The 17019-nt window shown below is 43.5% G+C and overlaps 1 protein-coding gene across 4 annotated transcripts in view; it reads right to left on the bottom strand.

The window, feature by feature from the left end:
• Positions 1-5465: 5465 nt before the first annotated feature.
• sema3fb (sema domain, immunoglobulin domain (Ig), short basic domain, secreted, (semaphorin) 3Fb) overlaps positions 5466-17019 on the bottom strand; it is a 55978-nt gene continuing 44424 nt past the window's right edge. For 2 of the 4 annotated variants that reach the window (XM_068593877.1, XM_068593880.1), the window contains 9 exons: positions 13596-13665; positions 13317-13461; positions 12894-13116; positions 11681-11769; positions 11418-11459; positions 10452-10609; positions 10029-10096; positions 9620-9753; positions 5466-8300 (listed from right to left, as the gene is read on the bottom strand). In XM_068593877.1, the coding sequence (XP_068449978.1) occupies positions 7836-8300; positions 9620-9753; positions 10029-10096; positions 10452-10609; positions 11418-11459; positions 11681-11769; positions 12894-13116; positions 13317-13461; positions 13596-13665 (1394 nt within the window). In that variant the 3' untranslated portion in view covers positions 5466-7835. Of the gene's footprint in view, positions 8301-9619; positions 9754-10028; positions 10113-10451; positions 10610-11417; positions 11460-11680; positions 11770-12893; positions 13117-13316; positions 13462-13595; positions 13666-17019 lie in introns of all 4 variants that reach the window. The other 2 variants (XM_068593876.1, XM_068593879.1) reach the window with 1 other exon arrangement.

The following is a 17019-nucleotide window of genomic DNA, read 5'->3' as shown; positions in this document are numbered from 1 at the left end:
TCAGGTTTAAGCAACGCTGCTTGCAATAAGTGTTTCCACACATTACTATTGAGGTTTCCATCTGAGGTATCTATCAGGCATCAGATACAATCTGATGACAATATTCCGAGAATTTGTGATAGTGATGAATGGGTGCGGTGTGGGGCATCGATTCATTGGCAAGTAGGGATTAAAATAACAATCAATCACAGCTCCCCTTATCGGTTTCCTGTCTCAGCTTTCTGCATGCCAGGAAGTCCAGCAGGGGGAAAAATATATATTGTCATAATGTTGCGTTTTCCAATTTATTGTAATGAATGTCAATGTCAGCGGCTGTGTAGAACAAAGCTTCACTGATATTGAAAAAAATGCATGCAAAAGCATGAATAGCTAAATCTACATTATTCAACGTTTGTGTTATAAGACATATAAGGCTGAATGAGGTTTTAGAAGGTTACTGACTGCATGCTTCAGATCGACAGTTCCCCCATTGAGACATTTCCTCTCTAAATTTATCCGATGGTGTTACCCTAATTATTATTATCAAGACCAAAACCATCACATGACTCCCCAAATGCATCTTGTGACCCTTTGGAGGGGGCCCGACTCCACATCTATAAACTGTGAGTTAGTTAAAAAGTCGGAATACAAAGTTAAAGCTGCTCCACCTCAACCAGCTACAACAGCAAAACACACTGTTGCATCAGTGTTAATGTCATGAATTACTTATCTCATCAGTCACAGGAGTACTTCTACTATCATACATATATATATTTACTATGGCCCTGTTTATGGTGCAGGTTTGTAGAAGGACCAGTACATGGACACTGTTGCATCCTGCCATCTGCTGGTTGATAACATGTATTGCAGCTGTAGGCAGGACTCCTGTCGTGGTTGCATAGCGGCAACAGGGAGCAGTGTTGTTCCCATCTTTCCCCTGCTTTTCATCACTTTCCCCAGAGTCTCATCTGTATGTAGTTACTGCACGAGAGAGTCCGACACTATTTGAACTGGGAGTTCAAAAATATGGTGGGGTGCATCAAATCTAGCAGCCAGTCACTTTCAGAGCTACACTCTTATAACCCTGTTAGTGACGGATCCCAGGTCGGGGCATTAAATTAATGTCAGCTCATCACGTCTTCAAAGGAGTCTGGCATTTAACGGGGGCCAAGTTTTCAGAAGGACGCCTGTGAACCAATTCCATTGCATGTGCCAGACTTCTGCCTCTCACTGTCCAACTTCAGAGTCTCTCTTCCCCAACAATGCAGTAAGTGTCCCACAAACTCCGCACTGCGAGAGACACAAAGCAGATAACCACAGAACGCCAGCGGCTGCTTCTGAGCTACACCGAGCACCGTGATGGGACTCCACGATAAGACGGGGCTGGATCTTAAAAAGTCAGATGCCGTCGCTTGCCCCCACTGTGGAGACAATGCCTCAGAGAAACACATCTCTGTTTGCACTGGGAGCAGGGTAAAAATGTCTGCTCAGATTCGGTCGGGTCAACCCTTTGCTGTGGGTGGTTTGGAATTTCGTATATGCTGATCAGCTTCTTGGTTTTGAGCCAGTTTGGGGTTTCCTGGATTTGAAGTGACGAGCTGATGGTGCAGATATGATTTTAAAAGCCACAGCGGGGAGGAGAGGGAGGGCGGTTGTTCAGGACTGTCTCATCGTGACTGCCCTCGTCTGCTCTGCTACTCCTTGGTAGGGATCAGATAAGCAAGGGGAACAGTGCTCCATCTATGATGGGGAGGAAAGAAAAAGGGGACAACAGAGTTCTCTGAAGCCCAAATGTCATCGGATGCCTGGAATGTCCTGTAATGGTTTGCCCAAACCATCTGATCTCCGTCCGCCTTGTCCTGAAACAAACTCATGCTATCGAGTGAAAAGGAGTCGCCAAGCGTGTTCTCACCACTTTCTTTCTTCCAATATGTCATCAGGCTGAATTGTGGCGTAACCTTTGTGACGCACATATTCACGTAAAGGTCCCTAAAACAGCATCGACCTGTTGTTCATGTGGCACTTTTGTGAAGTCGCCGTCAAACACAATCAGACAAGACATCCGAACAAGGAACGCACGGTTGCTGCACTCTGATCAGCTTTTATTCACAATTTGTTCAAGCGGAATCAAGAAGGCAACATGTTTTTGTATTGCTGCTTCTTCATATTTTGCTCATCGTGTTTAAACTTACATGAATTATGAATCACCGAAGTTGGTCTGAGAATCCAGCAAACATGTATTCCTCGTGACTCACATCCCAGTTTGTTGTGGTGTTCTATGCGGCCCAAATATTCACGCTCAAAGAGGCCATCCAGAGCATTTTAGCATCAAGACATTACAGTATTTATGTAAAGAGAAGTGAGCCAAATTTCTTAATAATTCATTGGGAAAATTGTTCTGTATCAATCAATTCAATGTCACAGTGAATGCTCGGTTGAATTTCATTCAAATTCCATTACTTTTGAGGCATAATAGAGACAGAAACACAAGTTCCCACGGTTCTTTTTGCATGTTACACATTGATATCCAATCATGTCTACTTGCTATTGACCTGGACTGTTGCGAGAGAAAGTGAGTCACTCTCGCGCTCTTCAGGGGTCTTCAAGGCTTTTATGAGGTGCAGAAACCCTGATGGGCTCAACTGAAGCACACTATCTGACCCTGCAAAAGCATGTTCCCTTTGAGTGCCGTGAGCCAGACATGCCTGCACATACTCCAAACACACATTCCCTGGGATTCAACCGTTTGATTTATTTAAATTCAACCATAAAATTTGGGCCTTGCTCCATCCCCGTTTACTTCCATGGGCATGTTTTTTATTTATTCTACAGGTTAAAGTTACAGGGACAGTGCACATGCTTTAAGTGTGTTGATATGTACAAATGTTCTGACAAAAATGTATTACATTTTTTTTATCCAAAAGAAGATCCGTCGCTGAGGCATGAAATATGTTTGCACAATGTTGTCAGTGCATGAAGAAGATTGGCAAGTTTTTGTTTACAAAAATAAGTTTTTAGTTAAAAAGAAAAATGGTTTGCAGCCAGAAAAAAAGTTTTAAAATAAAAAGGTTTGTCGGCGAAAAGAGTTTACATATAACATATGTACCATACCTTTATGCCGCAACCTCGCTACTATGTCGGGAGTGATAGCCGGCCAATCCACATCACCATCAGGCTAACATTACCTGCACTCTGTAGCTGTCGCTTTAGGGTTCACCCCCTACACGCATGCACAGTCTTGAATTAGTTCTTCCGTGCCCTTGTGCTCGGCATGAGCGTGGCTTACGTCCAGTTTTGCAATACAAAACAGCCGTGTGACCATAGTTCTGCTCCCGTCTAAAACCACAGTCCTTCAGCTGGCGTACGTGGTGCCAGAGAGGCCCACAGCTCAGAGGACAACACAGAGACTCTGGTTTCAATGTGTAACTAATGTTGTATTTCCTACAGGATTCTCAATTATAGAGCAGTCTCCGAAGATGATGTAATCTGTGCACCACTGTGCTACGAAGACATACACCAGTTCATTGGTCAGGCTAGCTAGGTTATAAGGCAGAGAGGCACTGACTGTGCCATGGTTAACACCTTGTCAGCCCTGTGTAGAGAAAAAGGATGCCGCATCGTACACACAGGACTGCTGCTGCAGAAGAGTGGAACAAAAACACATGTAGCATCGTATTGGTCACCCTGCAGCCCACTGATTTGTGATGATCAGTTAAGAGGCCGCTTGTTGGACACATGCATGAGAGCGCCAGATCGGTCAATGCATCGTCTGCCTTCTGACACACTTAACACTGAAAGAGTCAGGAAGGTTAGATATGTCTTACAAAAACAGATGAAAAGGCCACAGAGAAGCCTGCGATGCCTCCTGTGCAGTTGCATACAACATACTGAGACGCACTGGGCAGGGTCGATAAGACACTTCTTCTGCCTCATTTATGTTGAGGCGTACGGGGAAACCACATCAAGAGACACTTTTCCCAACTTAAAAGTTTGTTCAAACTTTTAAGTGTAAAAGAGAGATTGGGCTGTAAAATTACTGTGCATCCATCTTCTCTAATAGAAAAGCAGGACAAGGAAAGGACTGCAGCGCCTTAACCTTTCGAAGCGCTCCAGTTCAGGGGCGAGGCCCACAGCCGCTGACCTTCTTCCTTTAGGTGGAGGAATGGCATCATTCAGCTGTGACAGTGCTCTGGGCCATATGAGCTGCTACGATTTCCCCGGTAGGATCTAACGGTTGGGAACCGTGACATCGCCTGTGTATTCTGGTGCCAGTGACCGCTGACTCTCTTCCTGAAAGGCGAGGAGTTAGAGGGGCCTCTGGGAAATGTGTAACAGAGAGCTCCAGGCCACTGTCGTGAGAGAATGCATTTCAGCAGAGGAGCAAAGTGTTTTCAGCTCTTGGTGGACAGATCCAGACAGTGAATGCGGATAATTCTTCCATTTTTCACCTAACTGTGAGATTGGCACATTTTACCCATTCAGAGAGGGACGTGATATGTGTGATATCACTGACGGCAGTACACAGGTTTTGTCAGGTCTGACTGCAGTGAGGGAGAGAAGGAGGGCCGGTCAGCATGATTCACCTTATGTGCAGAACTGGATCAAACTGGATCGAACAACCTCTGGATCGTACAAATGTGCACAGCTGCGCATGCACGCAGTGATGAAATAGTGACAGCTCTCAGAAGGCAAGGCCCATTGGAAACACAACACTAAATGATGGCTTTGTTCTATTCAAGCGGCCCAGTTATGTAAACCATGATGTGATGTATGACATATGTGATACTCCGCCCGCCACCACCAGTGTCTGGACTCCACGGGCGGGGGGAGAATCGGCCCTCGATTACAAAATCTCACTGGAGAGACCCAGGACTTTATCATCACATATCATCAATTATCTTTTCTTCATCTGACTCGTCTCTCTTAATTGAACTCCCAATTGGTTCAGGTAATAGTGGCCTGTAGAGGACAGAGATAAATAAAATGAAAATAGTATATCAAAGTAGCTTATTATGTCTAATAAAGGCAGCATACTTCATAATACATAATAACGCTGTTTTGTCAGTGGAATTTGTTTTGAACACCGTTTCGTTGAAAAGGCAGAATGGTGTGCTGTAGGGATTTTTCAAAAGGTCGAACGTCTGCCTCTGGTCATTTTGTTGAGAAATGAGTATTGATTAACAGTCCAATCAATCTCCCACAGCTATAGTCTGATTACCTAGCACTACTGAACCATTATAATCGGAGTTAATGAACCTTTAAGTACTAATCAAGCTTCATCCCAACATATTAACTGATCGTGGATTAGGAACTTTTATGACTAATCGCTATTAGGCATAGAGGTAAAGAAACTGACCGAAAACGAAAGCACATCTCCTGCTTTCTTTCAGGGGAAGTGTGTTACTTTCCAATAGCTTCATAACAAATACAAATGCAATGTGTAGATTCTATACAAATGTGCATACATATCTCTTTAACAGGTACAACTTTATTCCAAGGATCCAGGGGATTCTGGGCAGAACATGGAAACATCCAGTAAGCCAATCACAATGAAGGGGGGGGAGCATTCCAGTCTTATAAAATATAGAGCTTTAATTTATTAGTCAGCAACAACAATGGAAAGGGAAGAAAGAGTCATTTACACAAGTCATTACAAGAACATCACCGTTGTGCATTTAGTTTTTTTCTTTTTTCCATAAAGTCTGATGATGCAAAAATACAAAAACAAACAAAAAAAAAAACACTCAAAAACTACAGACACGTTTTTTAAAAATACCAACAAATTGTACAACCTTTCTTTGCATTTTTTTTTTCTTTTCTGTCAACAAGCCCTGGTCTCATTTGAAGGAGACAACCAGGAACTGTGATTGATTCTGGGAATGCAGACAGACATCCCAATATTGAGGAGCAGTTAGATACCTCCGTATGAATTATAGATGCATCTTCCCGAAGGCATTTAAAACAGCCTGCGTACGAGCCAGGTGGGGCTTTTAGCCTTGAAATATCAGAATGACATACAAATGGAACGACACCTCATTCCAGATGTGTTTTTTTCCCTCCCATCATATATTCTTTTCTATCAAAATGGCATGAATTTGACTTGCTGGAGAAATGCTGTACTGCTTTTAATCGAGCACAACAATTCTGATCAATAACCGTCAAACATCGTGTAATAACAGCCCACTCATCAAATTTAAACTGTGTTTGTTTCCATAATTAATATGCCATTGAATGAGACTTTACCTCATTATGTGCTGTCCAAACGCACAATACTTAATACACAAAAATCTATATTAATGTCAATAAAAAGATGCATCATGATTTAAACAGGGTATATTTGTAATGAGGGCTTCTTTAAAGCATTTATTTTCTCCATTACATGTACTGAGAATGTCCCTCAGAGACCACACTGTCACCCAGAGAGATGAAAAACAGAAAAAAGGACCACACAGTATCTTACCAGAATTACAGTACAAATACAGGTTCATGCACACAATGAAAGCCAGCTTCCCAATATTTTGGTTAGTGTCACAACATTGTTACAATGCTCTGTTGTGTATATGGGCAATTCTTTTTTTTTGTTTTTTTTTTGTTTCACATGTGAATGTAAAAAGAAGAAAGGACAACAGATGTCTCGAGTGCTCAAAGCTCACGGCTGCTGTCTGATCTGCGTATCTCTTTCGTCTTCGATAGGATGTGTTTTTTTGTTTTTTTTTAATTTTTCTTACAGAAGTCAACTAGAACTTGCTCGAGTGTGCTTGTTGCGTTTGGCCCCAGCCAATGTCCCCTCAAAGTAAAAGAATAATGCCCTTTGTGCAAAACCGTGACCCTTTATTGCACCTCAATCTCAGTTCAAAGGATGTTTGCATTTAAAATGAATCAACCCACTATAGTTCCTCATAGATTTGACTAATAAAAAATTTAAAAAAAACCTGATCTGATGCTTGCTTATTTCAAATATGTAATCGTTTTAAACCTTAGTTTGGGGCCAGAAGAAGCTGCAGGTGACTAAAAGCAGAGAACAATTGAGATTTCAATAATCCCAATCAGTATCTGGGCTGAATAGCAGCAACGATGCTGGATCATTTTTACAATCAATACTCCAATGAGGAAGGAAATAGAATGAATGGGTGCAAACACTAGTTTCCTATTAAAAGGCCCAATCACACCGTTAGGAATATTTGAATACTTATCTGTACATCTGGGTTCCCAAAGAGGAAGGATCGCTTTCCCACAGTAACAATTACAAAGTATTATTAAGTCTCTGTCCGCGTGCAGCCGTGAGGGAGTAGCGTCACAGCCGTTCCTGGCGCATACAGAAATAAAAGAGCCTTGGCATCGAGTCAAAGCAAGCATGAAACAACAGAGATCCCGTCACCCCTTATCGACAACTCATTTCCCCCGTTAGAGCTTCTCGTAGCTCGCTCCGAACAGCTTACATGCCTGATAACACATTCCAAACAGTCGCCAAGGTCATATGATGCTGACAGATGAGTTTTCTAATGACAGTAACAGCAACAATAAAATTAACAACATCAATAATAACAATAATATTTGCCCCAAAGGTACCTATACACAAAGAGCATGTTTTTTTTCTATAAGTACAAAGAAATCCACAGAATGATACTATATACAACCTACAATAAATACTGTGTATCATATATCTTACTGTTTGATGTATGTGGGTTTTTTGTTTGAAAGCCTCTTTTTTTTCTGTTTGCTTTTTTAATGGGTTTTGTAGATTTTTTTCACGTTTGCTACTCTCAATGAGTCTCTCCCAGTTTTCACAGGGTGGTGGTGATGGTTGGGTGGGAGGGGAGGTGGTCGAGGGTGTTTCATACACAAAGCTGGGCTCCTCATGTCTCTACGTCCTCCTGCTCCTCTTTCTCCTCCCCTTCCTCGTCCCCCTCCCCGTGATGCCGGCGGTTGCGGGGCTTCTTCTGCTCCTTGAGCTCCTTCAGGTCTTTGGCCTTGAGGGCGCCCTGCAGCGGGTCTCCGAACTGCCAGTAGTCCTGGCAGTACTGATTGATCAGGGTCATCTCTGGCTGGCTCAGGATGGTCAGCAGGTCCTTGTACTGGCCTGTGCTGGGGGTCCACTGGGTGCTGCTGGAGTGCGCAGAGGACGGCACCAGCCCGCCTCCGCCCTCCACCAGCACGTTGTTGACAGCCCGGCTCGACAGCACCACCAACTGCAGCTTGACCAGCGTGTGTTTGAAGTTCTTCTCCGTGGCCGTGCATTGGTACATGCCAGAGTCAGAGGGCTGCAGGGACCGCAGGAGTAGACCTTGCTCTGTCTTCAAAATGCGGCCATCAGAACGCATCTGCGGAGAAAAACGGCTCATGAAAAGATGTGTGATGTGACGTCCTGTGCATCATGGGTAAAGTCACACGCCAATCTGTATTTGTATTTGTGTGGATTTATGCTGGAAGCGGGTGAGGCTCAGGGAGAAATCATCAAAAAAACATTGATATTGTTTAATTTTCTGTGTCGAATGGTTTGTTCTACTAATAATGCGTCATCCTCCACCAACATTAATCAAATAATAAAGCATAATTTGTATTAAACTATTGACTAAACTCAGAAAAGCTCTCTCGTGGCCACTGTCCGTAAGTTCAGCTTATCTATTGGCACGCTGCCTGGCTTTAATAATGATCATGATCAAAATAACAGCTGGTGAAAACTGATATGGAAAAAAGTGTTTGTGAATGAAACTGGCTGAGTGAGTATTTAACTTCAAACCGTCCACCCCTCTCGTCGTCTATTTGACTATATTTTTGCGAACTTGTATCAAGATCAGAAGTTATACTGATTTTGATTTTCAAACACATTTTTTGGATGTCCATCCTAGTAGGACGTCTAAGATTTTGATACCAGTGTATGGATGATGTCTCTGGCTTCAGGTGAAAAGTCAGTGAAGTGGAGGGGTGGGGCAATGAATAATCCTACAAAAACTTGTATCTGTTTGTATATAATGATGTATTTGTTTACATCCCTATTCTTAAAAAAAACCTATGAATTCTAATGGGATCAAACAGTAACTTGAGGTACATCCAAACCAAGGAAACAGCTTTTCAGCTCAAAATGAAAAGAGCAAGGCAGAAGTCGGCTCTGCCTGTGGGAATAGAGACCATCCAACAGAATAGTCAATAAAAGAGCGGCAGCAACACTTCACAGCTTCACAATAAAACTTTAACTAGTGCCTCAGGGAATATCGTAGCAGAGGGCTTTTTTTTTTCACAACTCCCCTTTATGTGTCCTTCCCTCGGGCCCGAGGACAGTCAGAGGTCCGTATGAGGAATCAGGCATCTTTCAATCAGAGCCTGAATTGCCATATCTTGTTAACAGGGAATCAGAAAAAGAACGACACTGAGGTCATTTCTGAAATGTGTCATACTGCATTTAAATCTGCCCCTCATTATCTCAACTGAACAGAAATACTGAGCCCCACCCAATACGGAAATGTCCAGGGAAAAACAAACCCACATTTTCCACGTTCATCCGTGCAATGGCTCGGTAGAGTTTGGGAAGTTCATATTGTGTTTTTTATTGCACGAATATGAATTTTGAGTAAACAACCCACAAAAAAAAAAAACACACACTTATATAAGCAGACTCTTTGAGAAAAACACAATGTGTCACCTCTTTCCTGCGGTCGCTGTTATCTCTCTGCAGATGCCATTTGAGAAGAGCATGTGGAGAGCGGGCCTGACACTCCAGGAAGGTGCTGCTCCCCTCCACGCCGTACTGCACCATCTCCAGAGTGTTCTTATTGGCTGCGGGGCAGGGAGAGAAGGGGGTCACCATGGCAACCAAAACACTCATTACCATGAGCTCCTCACAACCAGGACCTCAGTTGTGGCAAATCGAAGTCCTTTTATACAGCTGTCACTGATTACCATAAAGCTGCCAGAATACGGTCATTACAGCTCGTAACAATGAAAACCTCGAAGTGTTCGGAGCAGCAGTAATAGGACGTGTCGCTTTTTCCCACCTTCGTAGGTTATTAATAAACAAATAAAAGCAATAGCAGAAAAACTGTGCGTCTTACTGTTGGAGTTGAAGCCTCGGCATTGCCGGATGGGGTTCCCGTACTTGACGTCCTGCCGCCGGCTACGTCTAAAGGGGTCAGACCAGTATTGCCGAATATGGAGAGAAAAAAAATAATAAAGCAACCGCAAGCCATCCAAAGCCATTCAACAATTTAACCGGCCATTAAAATGTCCCGTTTTAATGGATGGAACCGCAAACCACCGCCTAATTACGTTATTACAAGCATGTGCATTTACATCACTCGCTGGTTACACTTAAACTACCACGAGTGTATGATTTATTAGTGGAGCGTAAAACCACACTTTACCCAAAGACTATGATGAATGTACAACACGCTACGTTGCCGTCATTCGAAAAGCCAAGTGAGTCAGTTAGTTGTGAAGTTAGTGCCGCTCATGCCGCCGCTGCTGGAGGCGCTCACCTCTTCTGCGAGGCGGAGTAACGGGAGCAGGACTTGCCGTCCCAGGCGCAGTAAGGGTCTCTGGCGAGACAGCAGTCAGCACAGGCCTCGCCGTACACATCACACCGGTGAAGAGCCAACTGGGTCAGCCCGGTCGCAGATGACACATACAGCTGTTGCTGTTGTGAGAGAAGAGGACGGAAAATGGTGTGATACACAAGAGGACGCTGTGATAAAGAACAGAAGAAGGACAGCTGCCTGGGAGCAGAGTGGAGCAGAAGTTTCAGTGTCTTTAGTTTAACTTTGTATTTTAGGGTCAACAAAATCAAGCGCCCCGTATTTAAAAACTACATTTAACGGCTATGAAGCTCCATTTGGTTCTGTAAAAATGGAAGTCAAGTCAAAGAAATCCGGTACAGACACTAATAATTAAGACAGAAAGATTTAGACCCGAACATCTAGGTTGCCAGAGATATGCAATCAAGCTTTGGTACTTTATACATCTGTGAAAACCTAAAAAATATTGTCTTCAGTGGCTTATGAAAGTCAAATCTTTTTGGCCATTGTTTTTGCTTCCATACAAAGACTTTCACAGACCCAGGTGGACGTCATGAAATAAGTGAACAATCTTATCCAACTCTCTCTGGATCACCTGGGAGAATAGTGAGCTCATATCTATCAGGCTGCCGTCGTAATTCTATCTAGATCTGGAATCTGGCGGTCTGGCCGTGTGAAGCCTCTCTGTCTGTGGAACGACGTCATAGCATTTAGTAGAGGCCACGTATTTTAATCACACTGAAAGATAACAATACACCTAAAGCGTATTCCCCATATGTCTCTCTTCATTGTCTCCCACAGACAGCTTGACTATGAATTATGAAGGGAAGTGACAGTGAAGCACAGCTTTGACCTTTCTCTTTGGAAGATGGCCTATTTTCTCTTCATGTGAGCAAAGGTTAAGAAAATCAGTTGCATAGACATGCTTACTCTTTTGGATGAGATCTTCATCGTTGTAATTGGAGTAGGGACCTTGATGGAGAAAAGAGTGCATTGTGAGTACGTTGTGTTTTCTTGAAAACAGATATATATGTATGGACACAGGGATAAGCAAAAAAAAAAAAGGACAAAGAACTTATGACAAAGGGGGAAGGTGTGGGTTTGAAACCAAAGATAGGATGTGCAAAGAAGGCCATGTGCTGCATTGTGAAAGAAGAGATAAAAGTGTGGGACAAAGATCCACAGAAGCTCACCTTGAAAACCTCCACCTCCTCAAGCACCAGCTCCTCGGTCTGCAGGTCATCTCTGGGCAGAACGATGACTTTCTGTACTGTTCCCTTGTCTGTGGACCACAACACACACCCGTCAGCTACATACCTGCAACCTCACACCCCACACGCCTGTCAACATCCTCTTGGATTCCCCATTTCATTCTCTCAGCAGCCTCCAACAAGGGATAATCCTCCTATCAACAGGCTCCACTGTACTCTTCACCTCTGTTTTGTGGTTCTCTTCAATTTAATCTTTCCTCAATGACGTTGAGGCTCCGTCCCACTTAGCTTTATTCACTGCCGCCACCATGACAAACCCATTCTGTCATCCTCCGCTCCCCGCCTCGCCTTGAGCTGTTCACGTGGATGCCATAAGACATCCCCTGGCCCTCCCCGACATGTTTGATTTTGGCAAAGAGTTCGGCATTCCTCTGAGCAGGACACCTGAGATTTATTATGACTCCTGCATTGAGCCCCAGTGCAGGGCTGAATGGCCGCCTCTGACAGCAGCTGAAAGGACAAACATTCCTCCACAGTGGCCCTCCATCGCACACACAACCCCATTGGTTTCCCCCATAATGCACAGACGAACAAAGGAGCCAGTGCCGAGGCGTCATATGCAATATGTGAGGGCTGCATCCTGTGTGGTGGCTGCTGCTGTCACACTCGGCCTTATTAAAGGTTCAAGGCCTGCAGACAGACACATAATCTCTCTTACACCAGCGAGCAAGATTAAGGTGATGGATGTCCTAACTGTACACCCCCACCCCTCCTTCTCTTCTCCACCCCCTGTTGCTTTTCTCCCCCTGCTGCTGATCCGCCCCTGCCCTCCAGGTACAAATCTCCTGTTGTTTACGTCATGTGAAGAGAGTGAGGTACAAACCCTTTGATTGGTTAAATTTCCACTTGAGCACAAAAGGGAAGAATGCTTTTCTTGTAATGATAAATGATTGCAGGGGAGACAAGCCCTCCACTTACATGGGATTTATTTCCATGGAGGGGGGGATTTCTTTCTTCATTATTCAGCTTCTCACTGACACTGTCATTCATCCTTCTGACTCTGATCAAAGGGTAATGGGTTCAGACTGACTTCACGTGCAAAAAAAACCCCTAACAAAACTGTAATGTAATATAATATTTGTCTCTTTCCCTCATTTCTACTAAACAAAAATGAATTGTGTTACAAAACACTCACCAGTTCCTAAGAACAGCACTTCATAGTTGCCGTCTGCAGCTGTCACTTGGTCCACAGTGATGGTGGTGAACTCGTAGTCCACATTGGTCCGAACCACCAGGGGGCGCTTGTGTATCGGGTACACAGCGTTGTACATGGCAGGGTGATTCCTCATGAAGTTAATCACTTCATCTGGATAGTCCTTCGTGGACTTCATGTTCGGGGTGAATGTACCTCCAGGGCACTGAAAGAGAAACAGAAGTGTTCAAAACACATGAAAGGTAATGGACATTATCACATAAGAAAAAGCACATTTTGTGATGCGGATGCCTGCAACATGTTTAAATGGCTTCTATTTGAGGTCCGTGTCAGAAAAAAAATGCTGATGTTATGCCAGCTTGCTGTGGGTTCATGTGTGGGGTCAGCGTGAATTTGAAAACTCACAGTGCCGGGTCGAGGGTAGGGGATCTTCCCGGTGTAGGCCACCCACTGGTAATTGGGACCCTCCTTGTGGGCGAATGGTCCGTTGAAGACCATGCGGATGTCAGCCATGGAGTAGACACAAACCGCTGAGCCTTTGAAGACGGAGCTGTGCACAGAAAAAGAAGGGCAGAGAAAGGTCAGGAAGATGCATCTTGCAAAAAAATAAATAAATAAATCAATATTAAAACAGAGCCTATTACAGATGTTGTTCATATACAGTATTCGTTATAGCACACTAACCCAGAGACAGAGAAGACGCCGTATATCACAGGGTTTTTTGTGTCCTGTGTTGGCTGGATGTAAACATCTCCTGTGAGAGAGTATAGAGAAATCATGTCAGTGCAAACAGACAGGGTGAAGGAAACATCACGCTCCACAGCACAAGCACTCTTCTTTACTAATATTTACACAGCTTTCAGTCAATCCAACCTCTCTTAGCTAGAGGAGACCTTTAGGTTACACCTCCCCGGAAGGAGTGATGACCGCAAAAGAAGCTTAAAGTTTATCTTTGTTGAAAACACATTGGAACCCACATCTGGATTTGGATAATGAGCAAAGTGTGATCTTTTGTTATGGCTTTAGGCTTCTGTGAGAGTCACAGAAATCCATAATTGCATCAAAAGAGTCAAGATCAGGTGTTAATGTGATAATTGTGCTGCTTATCTGCATGAATGTGGGTGAGTTAATGCCATCAGCTTGGCCACAATAGTTCATAACAAGACCAACACTCTACAGCCATGCTACCGACTCAATTAGGCTTTACTTGTTGAGATTAAATAGAAAAACACCTTTATAACCAGATATAGATCACATTCATGGTCATTTTGTGCACCTAAATAATATATGCATATCACATAAAATAAAAAGTGAGTCCCTTCTATCCAGACAGCCCTCCTGCAATTCTCATATCCAGAAGACGAAAACAGTAGGTGTAAAACCACAGCTATCGACTTTGTGCAACAGTAAACTGAACTATGGCCTCAGGAAAGTTAGCAAAGTGAAGGTTTTATTGGTAAGATGATACATCTCACAACAGGAACTTGTGCGGCGTCATCGCGTCACCTGAACCAAGCAATCCAATCACAGAGCAACGCTTTTTAACAGCAGAGCAGTGAACCATCTGTCCGCAGTCTCGCCAGGAGCGACGTGATTGCTGAAACACCTGAGACTGCACCCCGAGGAGACGGAAAATTTAAACACGATGTGCAGGGATAGTCCTCTTCCTGTGTCCATAGCTCATGTCTTCCACATTTCAACATAAAGGAAATCTCTCTTCTCTCCAAAAAGACAGCTGCATCATATGCTGCGAAGCCAGTTCTTGAAGGTCTCCGAATTATGAACGTTCTGACATTGGACACTTCCTGCTTTAGATGTTCCTTTATGTTGATACTGAAGGGAGGTCCATAGAAACACAGGAGAGGAGCTAAACATGTGATGGGTGATACGTCTCTACCCTGTACGGTACCTGACCTAAATACATGTCCCAATAGGCATGTTCACCGGCAACAATAGGACGAGGGCCTTTGGCGAGAAACTGAGAACGCGCTCCCAACCTAGTTGCGCAAGGAAATGACCGCGAAGGAAAGACGCGATTGGTGAGGGACTCAACAAGCGAGAGACGGAGGGATCAAGCTAAAAATATAGCTATTAGAGCTTGTGTGAAGTGTGGAAACAGAAGGAGAACTGATCCACGCGAAAAAAGAAAAGAAAAAGTACACCGATTCAGATTTATGCACTCGCAGTCCCATATAGACCAGCATGAGAAATTAGCTGTCAGCCTGCTATGCAGATATAATGATACATGGAGGGGATGAGCATTGTCTTTGAATCTGAGCTGCTGGGTTCTGGTTCTGTCCACATTAGAGAGTCTGTTCAGTGAAGCCTTCCTCTGGGGACTGTCTGCAGCCCTGAGCTCATTCCTGGAGAAAAGGATAAAGCTCAGAGATAGCAGGCACATTGTGCTTATTTCTCAGAAGCTACAAAATTCCCCAAAGTCACACACACACACACACACATGCACACACACATACACGCACACACACACACACACCACTATGCCATCTTTCACAGCTGCCACAGCCGGAGCAGTGGAACGGTCATGGGTTAGCATGGAAGCAGGACGACGGGCTGCTATGGGTGTCACACAACAGATGATCCTTGTCATGACATACAGCTGTTGTTCGGCAGAAATAAGAGATTTGCACGCAAGAACACGTAAGTGTGCGTATATGCTGACAAGGTACCATTGAGACCAAGATAGAGCTATCGAGGACGTATATAGTCACTAAGAACAGATCAAGCCTTCATGAAGACATGGAAAAAAGGAGCTATGTAGCTTTGCAATAAAAGCTATCCTGACAGGGCAGTGATGACTAGCTCCAGGGGATCTTGTGTGGTAATAACAGCTAGAAAAGGTTCCATATTCCACAGTCTTTTTTCCTGTCTAAATGGCAATAAAAGCTCAGCTGCCATACATCCCATTTCCTCAAAAGATATTTCATTTTCTGCTTTCATTTGTTCTTCATTTGGTGTTTTTCTCTTGCTGCCTTTTAAGCTCTCACGCTACCGATTATAGCTTTGTTTTAAAGTGTTTAACATCTAAAATGCACAAGCTGCTTTCATTCTTGTATATTGTTGAGTAAAAAAAAGGAGAACATTTTAACATGTGTTTTAAATCACTGTGGGACATTCAGGTAGGGCCAATGGTGCTTTATTCCAACTGTAAAAACTCCCCAGGTCTCAGGTGTGCTTTACCATAATGCCTTTCTGCATACAACTTTAACACCAGGAATACAGCCGGTCTGGATATTCAACAAACTTTTCAGTAATGACTTGTAGAGTCATTTGATTAAAACTCTTAAAGAAAGGGGGAACCTTTCATGACTCTATTTACTGGAGCATGGCTAAGTGATCTTTCTGAACTGGCTGTGCTGTTTAATGCGTCTATAGTGCCTCCTTACGACTTGACATATGTATGTAGATTCAAAAAGAAGTTCAACATTTTGGGAAAGATGCCTATAAGCTTTTTTTGCCAAGAGCTTGACTAGAAGATTGATACTACTCATATATCTGTATGGTCAATATGAATCTAAAGCCAGCAGCCAGTTAGCTTAGCATAAATACAGGAAATGGGGTGAAATAGCTAGCATAGCACTGTCCTCCTTAGCATTAGCCTTTTCAGCACCTTAAAATTCCAACAAGTGTGTAGAAAATAACATTTGTGGGTTTGCAGAGACGTTTATGCAGGCATATCCTACAGTAGTTATTGGCACTGAAAGCTTGGCACACATTGACATTGGCAGAGATTAAATAATCCATGACGTGTTAATTAGTGAACTTTAGACGTGCTGGTGGGTTAATCTTGTTATATTTGGCCAAGCGAGCTGCTTCCCCTGTCTGAAGTCTTTAAGCTAAGGTGAGCTAAGCTAACGCTCTCCAGGCAGTAGCTTTATATTGAATGTGCAGTCATTAGAGTGGTATCAATCTTCTTCTCAAAGGGTCTAACGGCTCCTTCAATGACTAACATCCAATGTGCATTCAACGTGGAACAGCTAAAGACCAATTTGACCTTAAGAAATCTTAAAATCCCCTCTACACACAAACTCTTAAGCTAGACATGTGAAGCCATTAGCATGAAATTTAATCATTTCAAATGTAGCCTACT

The sequence above is a fragment of the Clinocottus analis genome, unplaced genomic scaffold (genome assembly GCF_023055335.1).
Source record: "Clinocottus analis isolate CAN_PGR_092001 unplaced genomic scaffold, fCliAna1.0.p SCAF_3, whole genome shotgun sequence".
NCBI lineage: Eukaryota > Metazoa > Chordata > Actinopteri > Perciformes > Cottidae > Clinocottus > Clinocottus analis.
This window is presented reverse-complemented; position numbering and strand designations above follow the sequence as displayed.